Consider the following 20,681-nt stretch of genomic DNA (forward strand, 5'->3'; position numbering starts at 1 on the left):
ACCTAATGTTTGGTTTCATGTAAGAGTTTCCAAGGAACCAAAACAAGACTATGAATGTGACTTGCTGGGGTTAGTAATTAATGAGCCTTTATTCTTGTTTATACATACAGGCTTATTCCAACATGTCCCTCACAAAGACTTCCCTGTCTCAAATAGCAAATAGCCTGCTCTTTAAACAGCGTATAAACAGTGGTGTAGAGATTTCAGTTGACAATGATACAGCATAACTGCTGAAAAATAATATATCAGTCTAGTTTAAAATACTTTTCAACTCTATCAAAAAATATGCAGATTTGTTGTATGTTTAGACATAAACGCTTTTTACTCAAAATAAGTGCCAGATGTCACACACTTGTGTACTGTCCAGTGCCGGGCAGTGCCTTGTGGCTCTGTGAACTATGTTGACGACACAAGTCTGTGTGTGTGGGTGGATGGGTGGGTTTGTGAATGAATACGAAGAGGTTCTTGCACACTCAGACAACAACGTCATTACAACTAATTACAAAAGCAAACTTTCTGGGACCAAAGGTAATTGTGCAAGTTCTCAATTTAATTTGTTGTATTTTTCCATAGATTGCCAGATATTCACACTTTTATGTAATAATATTTTCATGTATGTTTACTGAAATGTTTGGTGTTAGGGGGATGACTGTGGGAGAGAAAACTTAATGAACAACTTTGGTTAGTCAGGATCAGCTGTAATCTTTTGTCTTTGTACTTCAGAGAACTAAATGCAGTTTTTAAAGCTGAACTCTTGCTTGGCATAAAAGAATAAAAAAAACCCAGAAGGCTGTTAGAACGAGACGAGGCATGCTTCACTGAGCTATGTCTTTGCCGACCAAAGGTCACCTCCCAAGACAGTAAAATCAGAAATGTGTGTGTATTAATGTTCTCACTTTGCATAGTGAGACTTCAGTTTTCAACTGAACAAGGAAAGGAAAACGGAAAAGTGGGCACTTCTGGTCAACAAGGTTTGCTTAAAAACAATTCCAGGAGATGCAGTGGTGCAAATGGGCCAGCAAATGGAAATCTCACCTACCAGGGCAGGTAGGGGTGTGTTTGTTGACATTTTACTTGGTGTTAAGGAGGGGAGAGAAAACAAAGCAGAAGCAGCAGTCAGTTCATCCAGTCTATCCAGCTTATTAGTAGTTAGTTGATTAAAACTTGTAACGTATAATACAGGGGCAATTTTTTTTTTTTTTTTAGGTTTATATTTTGTGTATCGTCTGAACATCGATCATGTTTAAGAATAAAATAGTTAAATAGTTTACAAACTCCAGGGATTAGTCGAATGTGGAAGTTCTGGGTGTTTTACCATATCTTTTCTCATCATGATTGCACAGTCTACAGGAGCACAGGAAGAGGTTGCCTGTGATTTCCTATTTAAAATTATCTTCCTTGGAGACGGCAATGTGGGAAAGACGTGCATCATCCACAGTTTAAAGTCTGGAGAGTTCAGAGACAAACAGCACAACACTATTGGTGTAGACTTCACTGTACATACCATGGATATAGATGGCAAGCGGGTGAAGGTAAGTAATAAAATTGTTCAAAATATTTTCACAAAAAAAACTGCTTGACAAGTATTAAAGTATATCGGACAAACTTTTAGAATAATATTCCCTGGATGTGGTGCTTATACATTTTTGTTTTGGTATGACAGGAATAGTGGTCTATCACCCATAGACCACTAAAAGCCCACTGAAGGTCATGTCATAGGGATTTCATTGTATTCAATTTTATCAAAAGAACCTGTTTCTCTTTGTAGAATATTTGTGTCAGTTAATCCATTATGCTATTTTCTCAAACTCTATTTTTATGAACTGGGATAATCATTCTGGCACTAACAACCATGCCATGGTCAAAACCACAGAGATCACACTTTTCCTCATTATGATCTTTAATGTTTATCCATGTGATTTTATGTGCTGAGCTGCTGCCACATGATTGGCTGACTGTATAATTGTAGGAAGGATCCGGCGTTCCAAATAAATGGTCAGCGAGTGCATTATGATTGGGATCCATCTAACAAATACATAGTGCTAAATAAAACAACACATTAGGTACAAATTATAAATACCTATTGTATTGTTTTATTTAGCGTTTAACCAACTAAACTAGTGAAACAAACAACTGCTTTTAAAAAAGTAATATTTAAATATATAAATGTTACTGTGTTATTGTAATACCAATAGTTATAAAATCACAGACACCTAAAAAACACCAACGGAATTTCATCACGAAGCACCTGTGATGCAAAGCGATTAGCAAAACAATTAAAAAATAAAAATAAGAACAACTGAAAGTGTGAATTGAAAGAACTGAAAGCCTTCTATAAAAGCATTTTTCCCCACAGCTCCATTTCTTTTCTGCATTAAAACAAAGTTTTTATTATGCTCTTGGGAGATACACCACTTAAAAAGCACACTGTTATCATTTCTCACACGAAAAAACAGCTTTTTCAGGACTAATCATCTACTGACTGACTAGCGCTCACAGCTAAATATGCTAGTTATCCTCATGAAGTCAATTTGCCCAACCCCACATTTAGCATGTGTATGAACAGATTCTGACTCTTCAGAATATTGTTTCCCAACCATAGTCCAGGAAAAACGCATAGTCCTGCACATGATAGTTTTGCTGCTAGACGATGTCAAGATCTCTAATAGTTAAATAAGTATAGTTACAAAATGTTCCACTCGTAAATAAAGGAACATTCTACTTCTTGGAAACCAATGATAATACTATAACCAGTCACGTTCAGTTTGTAATGACTTGGTTTTTATTTAATTTTTTATTTTTTTTTATTTTTTTAAATGTAATTAGATCTTTTGAGCTCTGGTGTAGTATGTTAGCATCATAAAAGAAAGGCCATTCAGCTGCTCAAGAACCAAGATATAACACTATAAACAAATACAGCCCATTTTGATCTATGGGGATGTTGCAGTTGCAGAATTGTAGACACCGTGTTTTTTTTTTTCCTAGAATGTTAGAATTGCTAGCTCCTTGATTTCAGACTGAAATGGGCCAGTGTGAGGGGACGTCTATAAAATTTGCAAGATGTTTTGTAGCTAATAGGTCCTGGCAGTGGTTGTTACATAGAGTTGTCTATTGATTTGGTAGATAATTATAGTACGATTACAAGGATCTGTTTCAAAATGATCCTCATGCAAAATGTTATAATGATGATAATAATACTAATAATCTTTATTTTAAATAGTGCCTTAAAAAGTAGCATCTTAAAGTGCTTTCCAAACATAGAGGTAAAATGTAAATAAGTAAGTAGGGAGAGAATTCCACAGCTTTGGTGCATGTGAGAAAAAAGACAGATTACCCATAGAGCGTAAACAGGTAGGAGGAACAACCAAAAGACCGGAAATCAGAGGAATGGAGAACACACCTTGGAGTGTAGACAGTTAAAAGCTGTGTCAAAAATGTATCCGGAATCTGAGTGGAAGCCAATGCAATCACTCCAAAACTGGAGAAATATGCTCACCAGACCTGGTCTTAGTCAGAACCTGAGCAGCTGAACTTTGGATAACTTGAAATTTGTTTTATGTAGATTTCAAAACCCCAAAAAGCAAAGTTATACAGTAATTGATGCATAAAAAACACAAAAGAATTGAGTTAAGTCTTGCATTGTTCCTGGGATGAAAAGAACGAGGTTTTTACTATACTTTAAGTCAAATGTTGTTAAATATATATTATGCCTGTTTGCTCAATATATATTTGAAAGATTTATGGTGTATGCAGATGCAGATATGGGACACGGCTGGCCAGGAGCGTTTCCGCACCATCTCACAGAATTACTACCGCAGCGCTCATGGGGCGATGATCGCCTATGACCTGACACAACGTTCCACCTTCGACTCACTACCTCACTGGATACATGCAGTAGAACAGTATGGAGTTGCCAATGTAGTCTTTGTACTTATAGGTATGAGTCATTGTACTTTATTACTTTGGGTTTATGTAACCACAGGTGAACCTTCAACTGGTAGTCAATATAAATGAGTGCTATATTTCAAGTAAGAAAAGAGGAACATTATACTTATAGGAAAGTCTGAAAGCACTTGCTAAAATAGATCGTATTGGACTTTTTTGTTCAAGCTATTTGTTGACAACTTTATTGTATTGTCTATAGAGAAACTAACCAGGACTTGATCCTATACACAAGATCTACATTATACTTTAGTATAGTCAGAGACTATTTTACATTAATTTACATTAATTTACATTATCGGTTCAATTTCATGGACCAAACGCAGTACAAAATCATTTCATGACTATTAGAGCCATAGTGATTTCTAATCCTGAATCTTTCACTGACAACACATTAGGCTCAAAATTAAATCCATTTAATTTTATGAGATAATGAAATAACTTTAATTGTTGTGAATTCTGATTTCCGCTACTGCACTTAAATAAAAAAACAACAACTTGAGAACCAATAAGACTGCAGGATAAATTAATCTATAATATCAATAAATTTTTCTTCTTAGTCTATGTGAATGAGGTTACTGATAATGTAGAGTAGGAACAAGTAGTGCATATGGGTGTGTAATACTATTTCAGTGAAACCTTAAAGTAACAGGTTTGCAGTAGTGGTCTAGGAAACAGATATGACTCTGCAGAATATTGATAATGGAGGTGATTATGATTGCAAAACATATAGATTAAATTGACAATTTAATAGACCATGTGCATTAAAATGTATAAAATTAAAAAAGCAGTACTTTAATATGAAATATGTTAGAATCATCTATTGGTATGAATAAGGGGTTGCATGCCTCTAGAGAAAAGCTTTTCCAGGGCATTCTTGTTGAAAGACTATGCCACAGATGTCAAACACAAGTTTGCTGTGGAAACCAAAAACCAGCACAGCACATAATATTTTCCCAAAATACATCTTTACACCAGCTCATGTCAATTATATTTTTACCTTCAATGTAGTTGATCACAACCCCAAGCAGATACAATGAATGCTAAAACAGTGTCTTTAGATTCTCATTTACCTTTTATTTTCATGATTCAATTTATCTCCATAAGTGCATTGTGCTGGGAAATATCTTAAGAGTAAGAAATGATCTTTAGAGAAGTCCATGAGACCACTGTGTCCACACTGACTGTCTTAGCCTTGAGGCATTCCTAAGGACCCCCTCACACCACAATCATGTTTACAGCACATTTATTACACATGTGAATCTCAAGAATAATGTCTAAGATTATACATGGATAGATGACAAATACCAAAAAGTGTATTGCACAAATATAATGTTTGTGGTCAGAGATTTGTTCTTGATCTAAAGCCTCAAATCAGTTCTGAAATTATGATTTTGTTGGAGAAATAATTTTAGGGTTGAAACAGGAACTAATAGTTATAACAGGTATACTTATAAGGGACGAATAAGAATTTGGTGGACCTATTTTTTTCGGCAAGACGATCACAATTTCTTTTAAATGCAACCTCAAGATCTGTATTATGTTCCTTTATATATATATATAACTGTACATAACAAAAAAGTGTGAAACAACTGAAAAATGTCATATTCTAGGTTCTTCAAAGTAGCCACCTTTTGCTTTGATTACTGCTTTGCACACTCTTGGTATTCTCTTGATGAGCTTCAAGAGGTAGTCACCTGAAATGGTCTTCCAACAGTCTTGAAGGAGTTCCCCGAGAGATGCTTGGCACTTGTTGGCCCTTTTGCCTTCACTCTGCGGTCCAGCTCACCCCTAAACCATCTCGATTGGGTTCAGGTCTGGTGACTGTGGAGGCCAGGTCATCTGGCGCAGCACCCCATCACTCTCCTTCTTGGTCAAATAGCCCTTGATGCCTTCAGTGTGACTCTACAATTTTCATAGTCATGAAAATAAAGAAAACTCTTTGAATGAGAAGGTGTGTCCAAACTTTTGGTCTGTACTATATATATAAATCTGGTTTAAAAGCTAACACTTATTCATAGGTGATGGCCAGGTGGCCTACAAAGAGCACATTCCTTGAGGTTCTTCTTAGGTTTCACATCAAAAAGGTTTCCATTAGGTTTATGTATACTATACTGTCTACTACAACAAAATAGAATGTGGAACTGAGCTTAAAATAAATGGACACATTTCTGTAAAAGTACATATTTTCTTGTTATACATAACATTATTATGATAATATGATAAGCTGCTTTGAGACAATGTCTGTTGTGAAAAGCGTCATAGAAATAAACTTGACCTGACTTGATTATTATGCAGTATACATAACTACTTTCAGGGCATTTTAACCTTACAAAAAAAATCCAACTAAAATATCTTCGACTTCCATTTTATTGTTCTTTCTTCAGGTAATAAGTGTGACCTGCAGCCCCACCGACAAGTGTTGTTTGAGGATGCTTGCACTCTTGCTGAACAGAAGGGTGCTCTGGCTGCTCTGGAGACATCTGCTAAGGAGAAACATAATGTACAAGAAGCCTTCGAGCTAATGGCACGGGAGCTGATAGTACGAAACGGAGGCATAGGCCCACAAGAAGCACTGTCAGATTCTCCAAATCTCCTTCTATATTCCGAGACTCACTCAATCGGGGAAGTGGAGTCTCTAAAGAAGAAAACTTGTGACTGTTAAATATTAGTTTTTTTAAAGAATGGTTTTCTTTTACAGGCCTTTTGAAGACTTCCAAAAACATTTCCCAATACTTACTACAGGCTCATGTACTGTACATATTGTGTGCAATATGATATTTTAACTCGTATTTTAATATTATTATAAATAATATATTGCTGTTGTTTTTTTCATGTTAACAAGTAATAAAGTGGAGAAATGATGCCTATGAAATTGCTTCACAAAACATTTATTTTGCTTAAAAGCAATGACAACTTTTACATTTTAAAAGTGTTCAAACATTTTTCACCCAATAAAAGGAATAATTTTTGAAGATCTTAAAATAAAATGAAAAACTGCATGCCAGGGAATAATAACAAAACATTTTGCATCCAAGAATAAAATAAATGTTTTGAAGGGGAATTTTTACAATGTTAAAAACGCTTTAAAAATGATTTACATAAATATCAGGTTTGGTGCAACACACTATGACTAAAACGGTTTCAACTAAACTTTGCCTGTAATACAATATTGATAAAAAAAAATCATACCATTAGAAATTCCTATAAATCCCTGAAATATTTAGCTACCATTACAGTATTTTGTATTACAGACCTGGAGTTGTGCTACATCACTTCATGTGTAGAGTTTCCACTGTGTAAAGTGTTCAGTTTTGTTCTTTAATTGTCTATATGTATTTGTGATTTTGGAAGCATGTGGTTTATTGCAGAGTTGAACCCTCCTGCTGGAAGACAAGCTCCACAGCCTCGAGTACATCCTGAACTACAAAAGAAGGCTGGGTCAGGGTCGGATCAAAGCGGAAATCCCGATGCCCGTGAAAGATGCGCTGCTCTGTGACCGTTTGCTCAGGGGAGAGCTCCTCCTGCTCTCTGTTGTAGACGCCTGTGCACACTAGGATAGAGGTGCAGCTCTCAGGTAGACGGTGCTTGTATGAGCCGCCGACCAACACCTTGCCTGAATTTTTTGCATCGTCAACTGTTTCATAGTGGACATCACCTGCTACATGACTGTCTGAGCCACTTTGTGCATGAACCCGAAACTTGCTATTGTGCTCTGACTGCAAGTAGCGGTTATAGAGGTTTGCTCCATAGATGTCAGCCATAGGGTTATCTCTGTGGAAGACATGGTTCTTTTTTAGAGGAAAGCATTAATAAAGGGTTATAGGGTTCATTAAATGAAATGATCATTTTATCAGTTTTAACCAAAAGGTTATTATTAGAATTTTTTTTTTTAATCAAAAGCAAACAATAATCCCGAAGGCTTAATATACAAATGCTGAAACCACCTTAATTTTTAACAAGCTTTTATTAATTGTATTTTTTTTAGACAAACTCTCTTTGCATTTATTTTGTCTATTTGTATTAATGATCCAGTCACATCATTTCTCATGTAGTGTGTTTGTTCACACGTCATCACACAAGTCAAGTCAAGTCAACAAGCAAATTATGCATGATTATAGTTTTTGGGGTTTTTTTGACGCCATTTTCTTACATGAACCTCATCTCTGAAAGAACAACACCAAGGCCTTAACTCACCCAATGGCATATAGTCTTTGGACAGGTTCTGTCCATCCTAGCTTCTCTGCCTGCTGTCTGATCAGCAGCTCTGCGTAGTTATAGGTCACCACACTGGGTTTCCCAATCAGAGCCTCGTAATGCAGGTCGTAACCCGTGATCTTCTTATAGATGCTCTCCAAACACACCAGAAACATTCCATGACCGAATCTAAACAGGAATAACAAACCAAATAAAGTAGTCATTATTACCGGGCTTTGGATTCGACATTTTTTAACTAAGAGTGTTAACCACACTAGAATATCAATATAGAAATCAGTTGTTTAAGAACTTTTGTTTACAAATAATATGCATTTAACATTTTTTGGACATGTGATTCCTCGGACAATGCTGTGGGGAGACTGACTGACTGACCGAGGACTCTTTGCCTCTGCCATCCATAGCAGGTCCATGTTGCAGGCCAGCACTGGGATATGGGGGTAATGCATTGATGTCACAGAATTTCCTGGCTTTCCATTGGTCAGGAGAACATCCACAATCATCTGAAGGCTAGTCTCCCACCTGATTGGCTCCCCAATCAGAATGACAGCTGAAAATGAAAGCATATATTGAGATCTTAGGGGAACCCAAAGTGAAAGCAATGAATTAAGATAAAATCGAAAAATAACACTTGCCTTCAATAGGTTGGATGTCCTTAGATGGACGAACCTAAAAAATATTTAGTGTATCACTTATGAAATTTACCGAAAATGATTTCAAGTTTGCATACATCAATCCATAGTGTGCAAGAACTGGAGAAAGAGGTGCAATCAAGCCGTTTAATGTATGTATGCATGCAAAAAAACTGAAAGGCAAAATTAAGTCTTCAAACAAATGTAAATCTAACTATATATTAATGCCTGTAACTAAGCAGTGCAAATGTAATTCCTCACTATGTCTTTGGGTCGGCGATCGTGATCCACCATGTCCAGGAGAGGGTACGCCTCTCTCAGCATATCAATGGTGACAACATTCTCAAAGCCCAGACTGGAGTTGGTTTAGTTAAAGTCAACCTTTTAAAAGAAATCCCAGTGTAGTTTTAAACAGTATTAATGATGATGACGTAATGACAGTGATTACGATTGTTACTAGAAAGTTGTGCATGTGTAATAAATAGATGCATGTAATTGTAGGTACATATGCAAAGAAACTATACTTAACAAGGTTTGGGCAAAAATAAGACCTAGCCTTACACCATCAGTATTTCGACTAAGGTAACAATTATGAATGGCAACACAAGTTCACGTGAATAAAAAGGTATTTAAGGATACTTATGTGCAACTTCAACGACCGGCCCCTGTCCAGACACCAAGACACACATCTTATGGAACTGACTGAAGACCCGTAAAGGACTGTGGGACAACATGACCTGATCTGGCGACACCTAAAAAACAAACAAATATAAAAGGTTAACAGATAAATGTAGATTTCTTTGGACAGAGTACACTTTTATTGATCTGCAAGCCTGACCTCTACTTCTAGAAGATGAGACAGCTGCTCTGCTTTGTTCTGCCGGACTGAGTTCCCCGCATTGGTAACAAAGACCACAGGGACTTTATATTTTCCATTTCCATCCACCAGATTCTTAAAGCACTGCTTGGCTGCCGGAATGGGGGTTCTTCCACGCACCAGGACTCCATCAATGTCGAAAAGGAGACCAAAAGAGTTTGGGGAAGGCTTAGAAAATAATAAAAACATATAAAAAAACACATCAGTCAGTTTTACGAAATGAGTTGCTGGCAAATATACAAATATTCTTGATTATTTATAATAATTTTGGTTGAATGGACAAAACAATCTTTCAGCAAGAAGTTTATTTTATTTTATTTTTGTTTTAAAATGTTGGTGTGGTTTGGGGAGACAGGGAAATCAGTCATGCAAATCAGGTTAAGGGCCACGGTGCATGACAACGAAAGAGTGACTCCTGAGCCACAGCCGGCTCTTTCTAGTTCTGACTGTTGTGGTGTTGAAATACGCATGCGTAGAAACAAACTGTCATTTAAACCGAAACTATACAATCTCCCTGACTACTGTCAATCCTTTATTACCAAACCGTATTATAATTAATTACTGGTTCCCCTTAAATTAAACTATTTATTTATTTTTTACAAAAATGTCACACCACAAGTTAAAGGAAGATTTACTTGAAATAATTAACTCATAAACATACTGATGTCGGTGAATGAACTTACCCTGCTGTAGCGCCGTATTTGCGGGATTCTGCTGAATTTCATAGTCAGCCACCCCAACTGTAACCTGCTCGAAATGAACGCTGCCATTTCTTTATTGACGCAATATAATAACAAGACCACTACTCTGCTCAGTACATTGCGGTTCAGAAGTTTCGGTTACTACTCGACTAAACTCGAGTAACTCTAGCTCGGGCTCGTTATCAGTACCAGGGCTTCCGAATACATAAAACAATAACAATACTAATAACTATTTGTTTTTGTAGACCCTCAGCCACAAAAAGTATGCCCGATAGTAATTATTTATAAATAAGATATATAAATGACCAGGGTTATGTCGGTAAAAATTACATCTGACACCGCTACCTAAAAACTCTGCGTTGCTTGCGCATAAAAGCCGCAGTATTGATGCTCACTGGTGTACCCTTCCGGATTCACTAACAAAAGAACAGATCCGCCCCCTGTACAAAGTAACAGGTAATTGCACGAGGGTTTTTTTTTTTGTTTGTTTTGTTTAAGCAATGAATAATATATAAAACGCGTTCTTAACAACATGCAATTATATAAATTACATCCCAGCAATTTGGTTTGGCAATGTTAATCACCGTGTGTAACACTTTTTTTTGGCCAGAAATAAAATAAGAGTAATAGTTGTTTTTGCTTAAAAAATGTTGGAGTCGTGTGTATATATAGTATCATAATATAATATATATTATATAACATTTTTGTATAATTAGGCTACCAGCTGGTTGCCCGGATTGTGTAGCCCCTAACGGTTGTGTCTGTTCAAAGGTCGCGTCACCGATCTACGTCATTTCCGCTTGACGACCGCGCGGCGGTTTGAACGCGATATTGTTTGTGTCTTCAAATGTTATTTACACGTCGTGTAATTTTAATTTCATGATTAACAGTAAGCGCTTGCTTTTTGAATGGACAGAAATGTTTTGTTCCTGACATGTGACTAATGCACAGTGGACTTAGTAGCTATTTAATTCGGTGCTATTTCTTGTTTATTTGCAGGCGTGATGGAGTCCCCAGTGCCAACACGACAGCGTTTTAAAGAAGGGTAGGTATTCAGGAGTTTATCTAGTATTCGTATAAGAGTATGTGGCCACCTGGTCATCACAATAATAATAATACATTATTAATAGGCGCCTTTCTCTACACTCCAGGACACCTCACAATAAGTTGCAAAGCATTAAAAAAAAAAAAAACACATTAAAACAATGCATACAGCTTACGACATATACAAACAACAATTTAAAAAATGACTTGATATGACTGTAAGTGTCAGTGTGTGACTAAGCCAATAGGATTTAGGAAGATTATGCAATCTTACACTGGTGAGACTTGAGTCTAGATTTAAAAACAGACAGAGTGTCAATGTTTCTAATTTCTGGAGGTAAACAGTTCCTAAGCGGTTCTTATAACAAGCTCCAGTCTAATGGTGAAGGTCAGGCCCCTGTGCATGACACTCAAGTTCTTCTACTCCACTCTTGGCAGGTCACGTCTTCATGAAGATTGCTTTGTGCACATAAATAAACAAACGTTTCGTGTATACAGAGATTCTATACGACTGTGTGCTTCAGACTTGTGACTCACAAAGAGGTGTAATAGTGAAGTGTCCACATACTTTTGAATATTTCGAATAGTATCCCTTATCAGCAGATATCTCCGTGACCTTTATCTTTCCAATCATCCTGGGTTTTTGGGTTTTTTTGGCATTAGAAAATGAGTGTGAAGGAACACTTATGTTCAGCGTATACAATTGTGTGCTTCAGACTTTGTGGCTGTGAAAGAGATGTTATGGTGAAGTTTCCACATACACATAATGTATCTTTATTAGGAAGAGGTTTCACTGATCTCTCCAATCAGTGTTTGTATTTAGAGAATGAGTGTAAAATGTTAAGGTATAATGAGATGGAATGCACTGTTAAATATGGTAGATCCAGGTTTTAGTTCAAGATTGGTGTTTTTTTTTTTTTTACTAGAATTATTAAATTAGCAAGATGTTTTTGTGGTAGTTTTCTGTAAATTTGAAAATAAATCTGTGGTCATTTATTTACTATTACTGTATAATTAATTCGACCTTATTTTAGTCATTTGAGGTATTTAAGCAACAGTCTTGATTATTTTATTACTTTGTTTTGCAAATAATTTATGAAATCATTGCATTAGTTATTTCTGTTTTCTTTTGCTGCATAAGAAAACTGGAATATCTAGATCTTAGATCTGTCTGTTAACATCTCACTCATTCTTTCAATTTTCTGTAAGGATTAGCCAAAAGACTAAACCAGAGACAGATTCCCCACTGCCTCCCATCTCCGAACGTTTGGCTTATCTGAGACCATCACGTGAGCTACTGGAGTTTTACAGACAGAAATTGGCTCAGTTTGATGCCGAACACGATGACCTGCTTCAGCTGCTTGAGAAGTATAAGAGCACTACAGAGGACCAGGTAGGCCTTTACAGTGAGAACTGTGTATTATATATGTCTACATATTTCTGTGGGTGTATTAGTAATTTTTATTTTAAAATTTTAAAACTGGAGTGCTCATGTTATGACCTTATGGAACTGTGTGTTCAAACCATTACGTGTTCTTGTAGCACAAGCTGCAGTGGGAAGTGCGTCAACGAGAAGACGAGATAGCAGAACTGCAGAAGGCCCTAAGTGACATGCAGGTGTTCCTCTTCCAGGAGCGAGAGCAGGCTCTTCGTCTGTATGCAGAGAATGACCGCCTTAAGATCAAGTAAGAGTTTAGTTTTTTTACATTTTTCAGTATTGTGGAAGTTCTAGCAACTGTGCAATGTTTGTCATAATCATTGAAATGTTTAGTAAAAATAAGTGTGGTAACTTAACTAGCAAGAAAGGATTCCTCATACCATTACACCACCTGCACCAGCCTGCATTGTTTCAGACAAGGCAGCATGGGTCTTTTGGATTCATAATTTATTATTTTTGTACTTTTTGTATTCCCTACATTTTCCCACTTCTCAACTGTTCAATTTTCCCTTCTGCTGCCAAAGAAGGAGAAAATCACTATAATCACAATTTCTTTCTTTTTTTTATTTTTTTTTATTCTGATGTCAATAATGCACAAAACCGCTGGCTTGTATCTGCTTGATTTTATGCATTTTACTGCTCTATCATGATCAAATAATTGCACGAATGGGTATGTGTACAGGTGCTTCTTATAAAGTGCCTAAAATTTACTTCATAATTTCTAAATGCTTTACAATAAAATCTGACAATTAAAATACATAAGTCAAGTCAAATTTTATTAATATAGCGCCTTACAGCAACCAAAAGGAGCACAAGACACTTTCCAGTAAAAAATAACAAAAATAAAAAATATAATAACACAACAATAACGTTACATCTAGGACCCAGTGTGGGCAAGTTTTATTGATTATTATACTGATTGAATTGGCATGATGAGTGAAAGCTGTACTATAAAACATCAGAAATCCCTCCTACTCTATATTACAAGGTTGCAAAATTGAAAAGTTTTAATACTAATGTTTACTGTTAATGCAATGTAGAGAGCTTGAAGATCGGAAAAAGATTCAGCACCTTTTAGCCCTGGTTGGACCCGATGCAGGCGAGATCACCTATTTTCACAGGGAGCCTCCACACAAGGTCAGAAGGCTGAGGTCTAAATTTGTTCATAATCATGTTAGTTGTGGATATATAAAGGTAAAGGTCTGCTTCATCTGCAATCTTTATTAGGTTACTATTCCACAAAAGAAACTCCAACCCAGAACACAGGAGTATGGAAATGTAGCAAAACCAAGACCTGGATCAACTAAAGGTTTTTAATTGTTTTTATTATGACTTATGTAGGGCTGCGGCTGTGTTATCGTGCGATCATGTTAGCCTGTCACTTGAGCAGCCCAACTACTCGATACCGCCATTCATTTGACGAATTTTATCATTGATTATTATTGATTTGATCAATTAGTTGTGGCAGCCCTAGAACTGTGTGTTTATGAGCTAAATTTGATCCCACTTCCCTCTGTGGGTGTGTTTTCTGTAGAGGGGGCTAAGAGATCATCTAAAACTAGAGGAGATGAGACAAACTCTGAGCAGTACAAGAAGGATAATCAGACACTTTTACTACAGGTGTGTATCAGAACCTTGTAATGTGACTTGTGTGTACATTTTTGGTTCAAGGGACTTAAATTCAGTCCAGTGTGTCACTCCTTTCTTTGTGTTAAGTGTGTTGTGATTGGTCTTGCTAGGTGGAGGCATTGCAGGCACAGCTGGAAGAGCAGACCCGTTTGGCTAAAGAACAGGTAGAGTCCCTGCTGGAGGACAGAAGAATTCATGTGGAGGAGGGGCAGGTCCAGCGTCAGAGGGACCAGGAGAGAATTACTGCATTAACTGAGAAGTAGCTTCGGCCTTTTGACCAATCTTTCTATTTACTTTCTAGTGATTTAGAGCTTCAGTGTATATACTGTATACGGTATACACTACTTCTCATCCACTTGTTGCTCCTCTCCCCTCCAGACTCCAGCGCACACAGAACCTGCTTTACGAGAGCACCAGAGACTTCCTACAGCTGAAGTTTGAAAGTCGAGCCCATGAGAAGAGCTGGATGGTGGAGAAGGACAGGCTTCTGAGAGAGATGGACTCGTGTCAGGAGAGGCTCAGAGAGACACGCAACTTTCACGAGCAGCCAGTCTTTACAACCCCAGTGCTTTTGACTCAACCCACTCCAGAGAGCAGCCTGATGCATCGTAATGAGATCAGGGTAAGCCTAGAGAACCTGCCTTTGCATTCTGGAGCTATTCTATGTTTCTTCTCAGCAATTTATACTGGGAAGAGAACTCGTAATCTTCTTTAGAAAGTTTGGTGGATGCGACGTCAAAAATATTTAGGAAAGATATTGTAGTTTAATTTGATTTTGAACTCATTTTCAAAATAGAATTTGCCAAATTGCAGGCAAATTAAAAGCAAGTTGATGTGCCTTTATATAGAAAAACTTCTAAAATGATCTGCTTTATCTGGAAATGGCTACTCTTGTAACACGAGGAATGTCAAAACTTTTATTGAAATTCAACTTGATTTCTGACCTTTCCTATCATAACCAGTTATGACCTCATGTACTCAAGTTTCTTTGTGTCTTTCTCTAGGCACTACAAGAGGATTTAAAGCAAGCCCACAAGTTAGCAGACATGTACAGAGAGCAGTGTGTAGGCCTGGAGACTGATCTGGCACAGATCCGAGAGGAAGGAGACGTAGGCCAGGAGATCTTCAAGGTAAGTCGATCAAATTGAAAGGCATTTAAAATGATTATACCTCACTGATGTACATATTGATTTGATGTTTGTACCTGGGTGTGTAGGAGCGCTCGGACAAAATGGCCAAGCGTCTCCTGTTAATGACTCGGCGTTATGAAGCTCTGGAAAAGAGGCGATCCATGGAGGTGGAAGGCTTCAAGAACGACATAAAAAATTTGCGACAGAAACTCAAAGATGTGGAGAAGCAGCTTTTTAAGGTGTGTTGATTAGCGAACATGACCAGTGTCGGGGAGATGATTCCAAAAAAAAATGCACAGGTTCATCACCGTGAAACTAGAAAATGGCAGGTATATCTAAACACTTTTAGCCCCTATTAGTGTTTAGCTAAGCCATGATAAATAAAACAAAGAATAAAACATCATGGGCCATGCTGAAATAAGAACATAATCAATGCATGTGAAGTGCAATCCCATGTTTCACTGTATAATGTATCAAGCGCAAAAGGTTGAAATGACAGACACTTGACTGTAAATGATTAAAAGTATGATATGGTTCTGTACATAATTAAAAATTATTAGAATATAATAGGTGGTGTAATGTAGCCTGACTTGTTTTTTCACCAATAATACACAACTAGCAATTTTTTTAATTATGTAAAGAACCATGTCATACTTTTACATTTATAGTCAAGCGAGGTAATTTTGTGTCAATAATATGCAGTTGGTACAGTACACAGTGAAGAACAGTAAATCGATTATTTTAGTAATCGAGTATTCTACCAGTTATTCCATTGATGAATCGACTAATCGGATAAGAAGTACTTTTTCTTTATTAAAGAGCAATACTAAACAAGAGAAAATAAGACAGGTCTCTTAAAATAAACGTCATTTACATTTTTGTTGCTGAAATTGCACACGAATATCTGTGAAAACTAAACACATTTACTGCATTTAATTGCCATATTACCTAAAAATTCTAATACAAATGTATAAATTAATCAAAACCATAAGTCAAAATCTATTTAAAATGACTCTTACAAAAAAAAGGTAACCGCACTGTATGGAGTTTTCTTTTTTTTAGTTTGAAATGATCCCGCACTTTGGAAACTGTCGTTTTCTTTGGCCTGAATCTTTTCCTCGCCCCTCGCTGTTCTCTCCGTTCCTCCATTTTTCATTCTACAGCATCTTCTGTGTCCAGAGTGCTCCAGAGTTAAGTGGGTGGTGCATCAGTAATAATGGTCAGTGGGCAAACGCAGTGCTCCACGTGTAGTTAAATCAACTAAATGAAGAATCGCGGCAAATGACAACTAAATGTTTGATCGAGCAAAGAGATTTATAATGTATATAATAATAAATACATCACTCATTAGGGATGCATTTAAATAGATTTCATTCAGTAAAGCTTTGGGACAATGTCCATTAGTGCTAAGAAAAATTTAATTTATTTAACATGATCTCCTGTAACACAATCCAATTGCTTTTTCAGGTGACACTTAATGTGGGGCCAGATCAGGACTTGGCAATCCTGCATGAAGTTCGACAGTCAAACGCTCGCACCAAGAAAATCCAGGGTGAAATTAAAAGTCTAAAAGCAAAGATATATACACTAGAGAATGAACTGAGATTCAGCTGAATTTGAAAATCTTGCCTTTTTCAATGCAGCATGAGCTCAAATTTCACCAAGTAAAACTCGCTTTGGAAAGCTGGATTGATTATGTAATGATGAACTGGTTTATTATTTAGCATCATTAATGCACAACATTTTTATATATATATGTATGTATATATGTGTGTATGACAACAGTCATGCAGAACAGAGGACTTGAATGTAGTGTTTTTCATGTGCAATTTTTTCCAGCATTGTGGGGTTTTTTTTGTTTTGTTTTTTGACAAGTGATTTATTTCAGTAATTTATTTATTTTTGTCAAATTAATAAATTGTTTTGCTGATATTTGGCCTTATTATTTTGGGTGAAGACAAACCCAGCCATTAGGGGGGCACAAGCCAGTGTACTCTTAGTGCCGGTCCCAAGCCCGGGTAAATGGGGAGGGTTGCGTTAGGAAGGGCATCCAGCGTAAAACATGTGCCAAATCAAATATGCGGATCACAAATGAGAATTTCATACCGGATCGGTCGAGGCCCGGGTTAACAACGACCGCCACAGGTATCGTTAGCCGACAGGGTACCGGTGGAAATTGGGCTACTGTTGGCCGAAGGAGGAGAAGGAGAGGAGGAAGGCGTCTACAGAGACGGCAGGAAAAGGAGCAGTGTAGGAGAGTAGAGGTTCGGGTTGGTACTTTAAATGTTGGTAATATGACGGGTAAAGGGAGAGAGATAGCTGATATGATGGAGAGGAGAAAGGTAGATGTGTTGTGTGTTCAGGAGACCAAGTGGAAAGGGAGTAAGGACAGGAACATTGGAGGTGGGTTTAAACTGTTTTATCATGGTGTGGATGGGAAGAGAAATGGTGTAGGGGTGATTCTGAAGGAAGCGTACAGTAAGAGTGTAGTGGAGGTGAAGAGAGTTTCTGATAGGGTGATGATCGTGAAGGTGGAAGTTGAAGGGATGATGATAAATGTCATCAGTACCTATGCTCCACAAGTTGGCTGTGAGATGGAGGAGAAAGAAAGATTCTGGAGTGAATTAGATGAAGTGGTAGATGGTGTACCTAGGAAAGAACGATTGGTGATTGGGGCAGACTTTAATGGGCATGTAGGTGAAGGGAACAGAGGTGATGAGGAGGTGATGGGTAGGTATGGTTTTAAGGAGAGGAATGTGGAAGGGCAGATGGTGGTAGATTTTGCTAAAAGGATGGAAATGGCAGTGGTGAACACGTATTTTAAGAAGAAGGAGGATCATAGGGTGACGTATAAGAGTGGAGGAAGGTGCACACAGGTGGATTATGTTCTGTGTAGGAGATGCAACCTGAAGGAGATTGGAGACTGTAAGGTGTTGGCGGGGGACAGTGTAGCTAGACAGCATCGGATGGTGGTCTGTAGGATGGTTTTGGAGGCGAAGAAGAAGAGGAGGAAAGTAAGGTTTGAAAGAAGAATAAGATGGTGGAAACTGAAGGAGGAAGAGTGTAGTGTGAGGTTCAGGGAAGAGGTCAGACAGGGGCTTGGTGGTGGTGAAGAGGTGCCGGATGATTGGGCAACTACTGCAGGAGTGATGAGGGAGGCAGCTAGAAAAGTACTTGGTGTGACATCTGGAAATAGAAAGCAAGACAAGGAGACGTGGTGGTGGAATGAGGAAGTGCAGGAGAGCATTAGGGGAAAGAGATTGGCAAAACAGAAGTGGGATCGACAGAGTGATGAGAAAAGTAGGCAGGAGTACAAGGAGATGCGGCAGCAGGTTAAAAGGGATGTGGCGAAAGCCAAGGAAAAGGCATATGAGGAACTGTATAAGAGGTTGGACACTAAGGAAGGAGAAAAGGATTTATACCAATTGGCCAAGCAGAGGGACCGAGCTGAAAAGGATGTACTGCAAGTTAGAGCAATAAAGGATGGAGAGGGAAATGTGTTGACTAGTGAGGAGAGTGTGTTGAGAAGATGGAGGGAGTATTTTGAGCAGCTGATGAATGAGGAAAATCCGAGAGAGAGAAGGTTGGAGGATGTGGAGTTGGTGAAGCAGGATGTAGATAGGATTAGTAAGGAGGAAGTGAGAGCAGCGATTAAGAGGATGAAGAATGGAAAGTCGGTTGGACCAGATGACATACCGGTAGAAGCGTGGAGATGTTTAGGAGAGATGGCAGTGGAGTTTTTAACCAGATTGTTTAACAGGATTCTGGAAGGGGAGAGGATGCCTGAGGAATGGAGAAGGAGTGTGCTGGTACCGATCTTTAAGCATAAGGGAGATGTGCAGACCTGCAGTAACTACAGGGGAATTAAGTTGATCAGTCACACCATGAAGTTATGGGAAAGAGTAGTGGAAGCCAGGCTGAGAGAAGAGGTGACCATCTGTGAGCAACAGTATGGTTTCATGCCGAGGAAGAGCACCACAGATGCCTTATTTGCTTTGAGGATGTTGATGGAGAAGTATAGAGAAGGACAGAAGGAGCTGCATTGTGTATTTGTGGATTTAGAGAAAGCGTACGACAGGGTGCCGAGGGAGGAGTTGTGGTATTGTATGAGGAAGTCAGGTGTGTCAGAGAAGTATGTGAGGGTGGTGCAGGACATGTATGAGGACAGTGTGACGGCAGTAAAGTGTGCAGTAGGTACGACAGACTGGTTCAGGGTGAAGGTTGGACTGCATCAAGGATCGGCCCTGAGCCCTTTCCTGTTTGCAGTGGTGATGGACAGGTTGACGGACGAGGTCAGACAGGAGTCTCCCTGGACTATGATGTTTGCAGATGATATTGTGATTTGTGGTGAGAGTAGAGAGCAGGTTGAGAAGAGCCTGGAGAGGTGGAGATATGCGCTGGAGAGAAGGGGAATGAAAGTCAGTAGGAGTAAGACAGAGTACATGTGTGTGAATGAGAGGGAGGGCAGTGGAGTGATGCGGTTGCAGGGAGAAGAGGTGAAGAAGGTGGAGGAGTTCAGGTACCTGGGGTCAACAGTGCAAAGTAATGGAGAGTGTGTTATGGAAGTAAAGAAAAGAGTGCAGGCAGGGTGGAGTGGGTGGAGAAGAGTGACAGGAGTGATTTGTGATAGAAGAGTATCTGCAAGAATGAAAGGGAAAGTTTATAGGACTGTGGTGAGACCTGCGATGTTGTATGGATTAGAGACAGTGGCATTGAGTAAAAGACAGGAGGTGGAGCTGGAGGTAGCAGAGCTGAAGATGTTGAGGTTTTCGTTGGGAGTGACGAGGATGGACAAGATTAGAAATGAGTTTATTAGAGGGACAGCACATGTAGGATGTTTTGGTGACAAGGTGAGGGAGGCGAGATTGAGATGGTTTGGACATGTGCAGAGAAGGGACATGAATTATATTGGTAGAAAAATGCTGAAGATGGAGCCACCAGGTAGGAGGAAAAGAGGAAGGCCAAGGAGGAGGTTCATGGATGTGGTGAGGGAAGACATGCAGGTAGTTGGTGTAAAAGAGGCAGATATAGAGGACAGGGTGGTATGGAGACGGATGATCCGCTGTGGCGACC

General features: G+C 38.3%; 3 protein-coding genes across 5 annotated transcripts; 2 read left to right on the forward strand and 1 right to left on the reverse strand.

Annotated features, from left to right (window-relative positions):
• The first annotated feature begins 43 nt into the window (after positions 1–43).
• On the forward strand, positions 44–6,817 carry rab19 (RAB19, member RAS oncogene family). Its single transcript, XM_083546507.1, has 5 exons — positions 44–528; positions 906–1,047; positions 1,344–1,532; positions 3,754–3,937; positions 6,330–6,817. Exons 2-5 carry the CDS (start codon positions 997–999, stop codon positions 6,605–6,607), a joined length of 702 nt encoding a protein of 233 aa, XP_083402633.1. The 5' UTR covers positions 44–528; positions 906–996; the 3' UTR covers positions 6,608–6,817.
• On the reverse strand, positions 6,818–10,483 carry hdhd5 (haloacid dehalogenase like hydrolase domain containing 5). The gene is made up of 8 exons (XM_083546444.1): positions 10,350–10,483; positions 9,628–9,834; positions 9,429–9,541; positions 9,051–9,144; positions 8,793–8,826; positions 8,533–8,707; positions 8,140–8,328; positions 6,818–7,716 (listed from the first exon to the last, which is right to left on the reverse strand). Exons 1-8 carry the CDS (start codon positions 10,434–10,436, stop codon positions 7,305–7,307), a joined length of 1,311 nt encoding a protein of 436 aa, XP_083402570.1. The 5' UTR covers positions 10,437–10,483; the 3' UTR covers positions 6,818–7,304.
• Positions 10,484–10,698: 215 nt separating this feature from the next.
• On the forward strand, positions 10,699–17,540 carry ccdc77 (coiled-coil domain containing 77). Of its 3 annotated transcripts, none has more exons than XM_083546409.1 (12): positions 10,699–10,823; positions 11,367–11,412; positions 12,621–12,804; positions 12,954–13,096; positions 13,890–13,986; positions 14,077–14,158; positions 14,384–14,469; positions 14,589–14,737; positions 14,857–15,100; positions 15,483–15,608; positions 15,695–15,847; positions 17,076–17,540. In XM_083546409.1, exons 2-12 carry the CDS (start codon positions 11,372–11,374, stop codon positions 17,220–17,222), a joined length of 1,452 nt encoding a protein of 483 aa, XP_083402535.1. In that variant the 5' UTR covers positions 10,699–10,823; positions 11,367–11,371; the 3' UTR covers positions 17,223–17,540. The 3 variants fall into 3 exon arrangements, with proteins under 3 accessions (XP_083402535.1, XP_083402536.1, XP_083402534.1); XM_083546410.1 differs by having other exon boundaries at positions 10,798–10,816; XM_083546408.1 differs by lacking the exon at positions 10,699–10,823 and adding an exon at positions 11,232–11,256.
• Positions 17,541–20,681: the final 3,141 nt, after the last annotated feature.

The sequence above is a fragment of the Silurus aristotelis genome (genome assembly GCF_946808225.1).
Source record: "Silurus aristotelis genome assembly, chromosome: 7".
Taxonomy (NCBI): Eukaryota; Metazoa; Chordata; class Actinopteri; order Siluriformes; family Siluridae; genus Silurus; species Silurus aristotelis.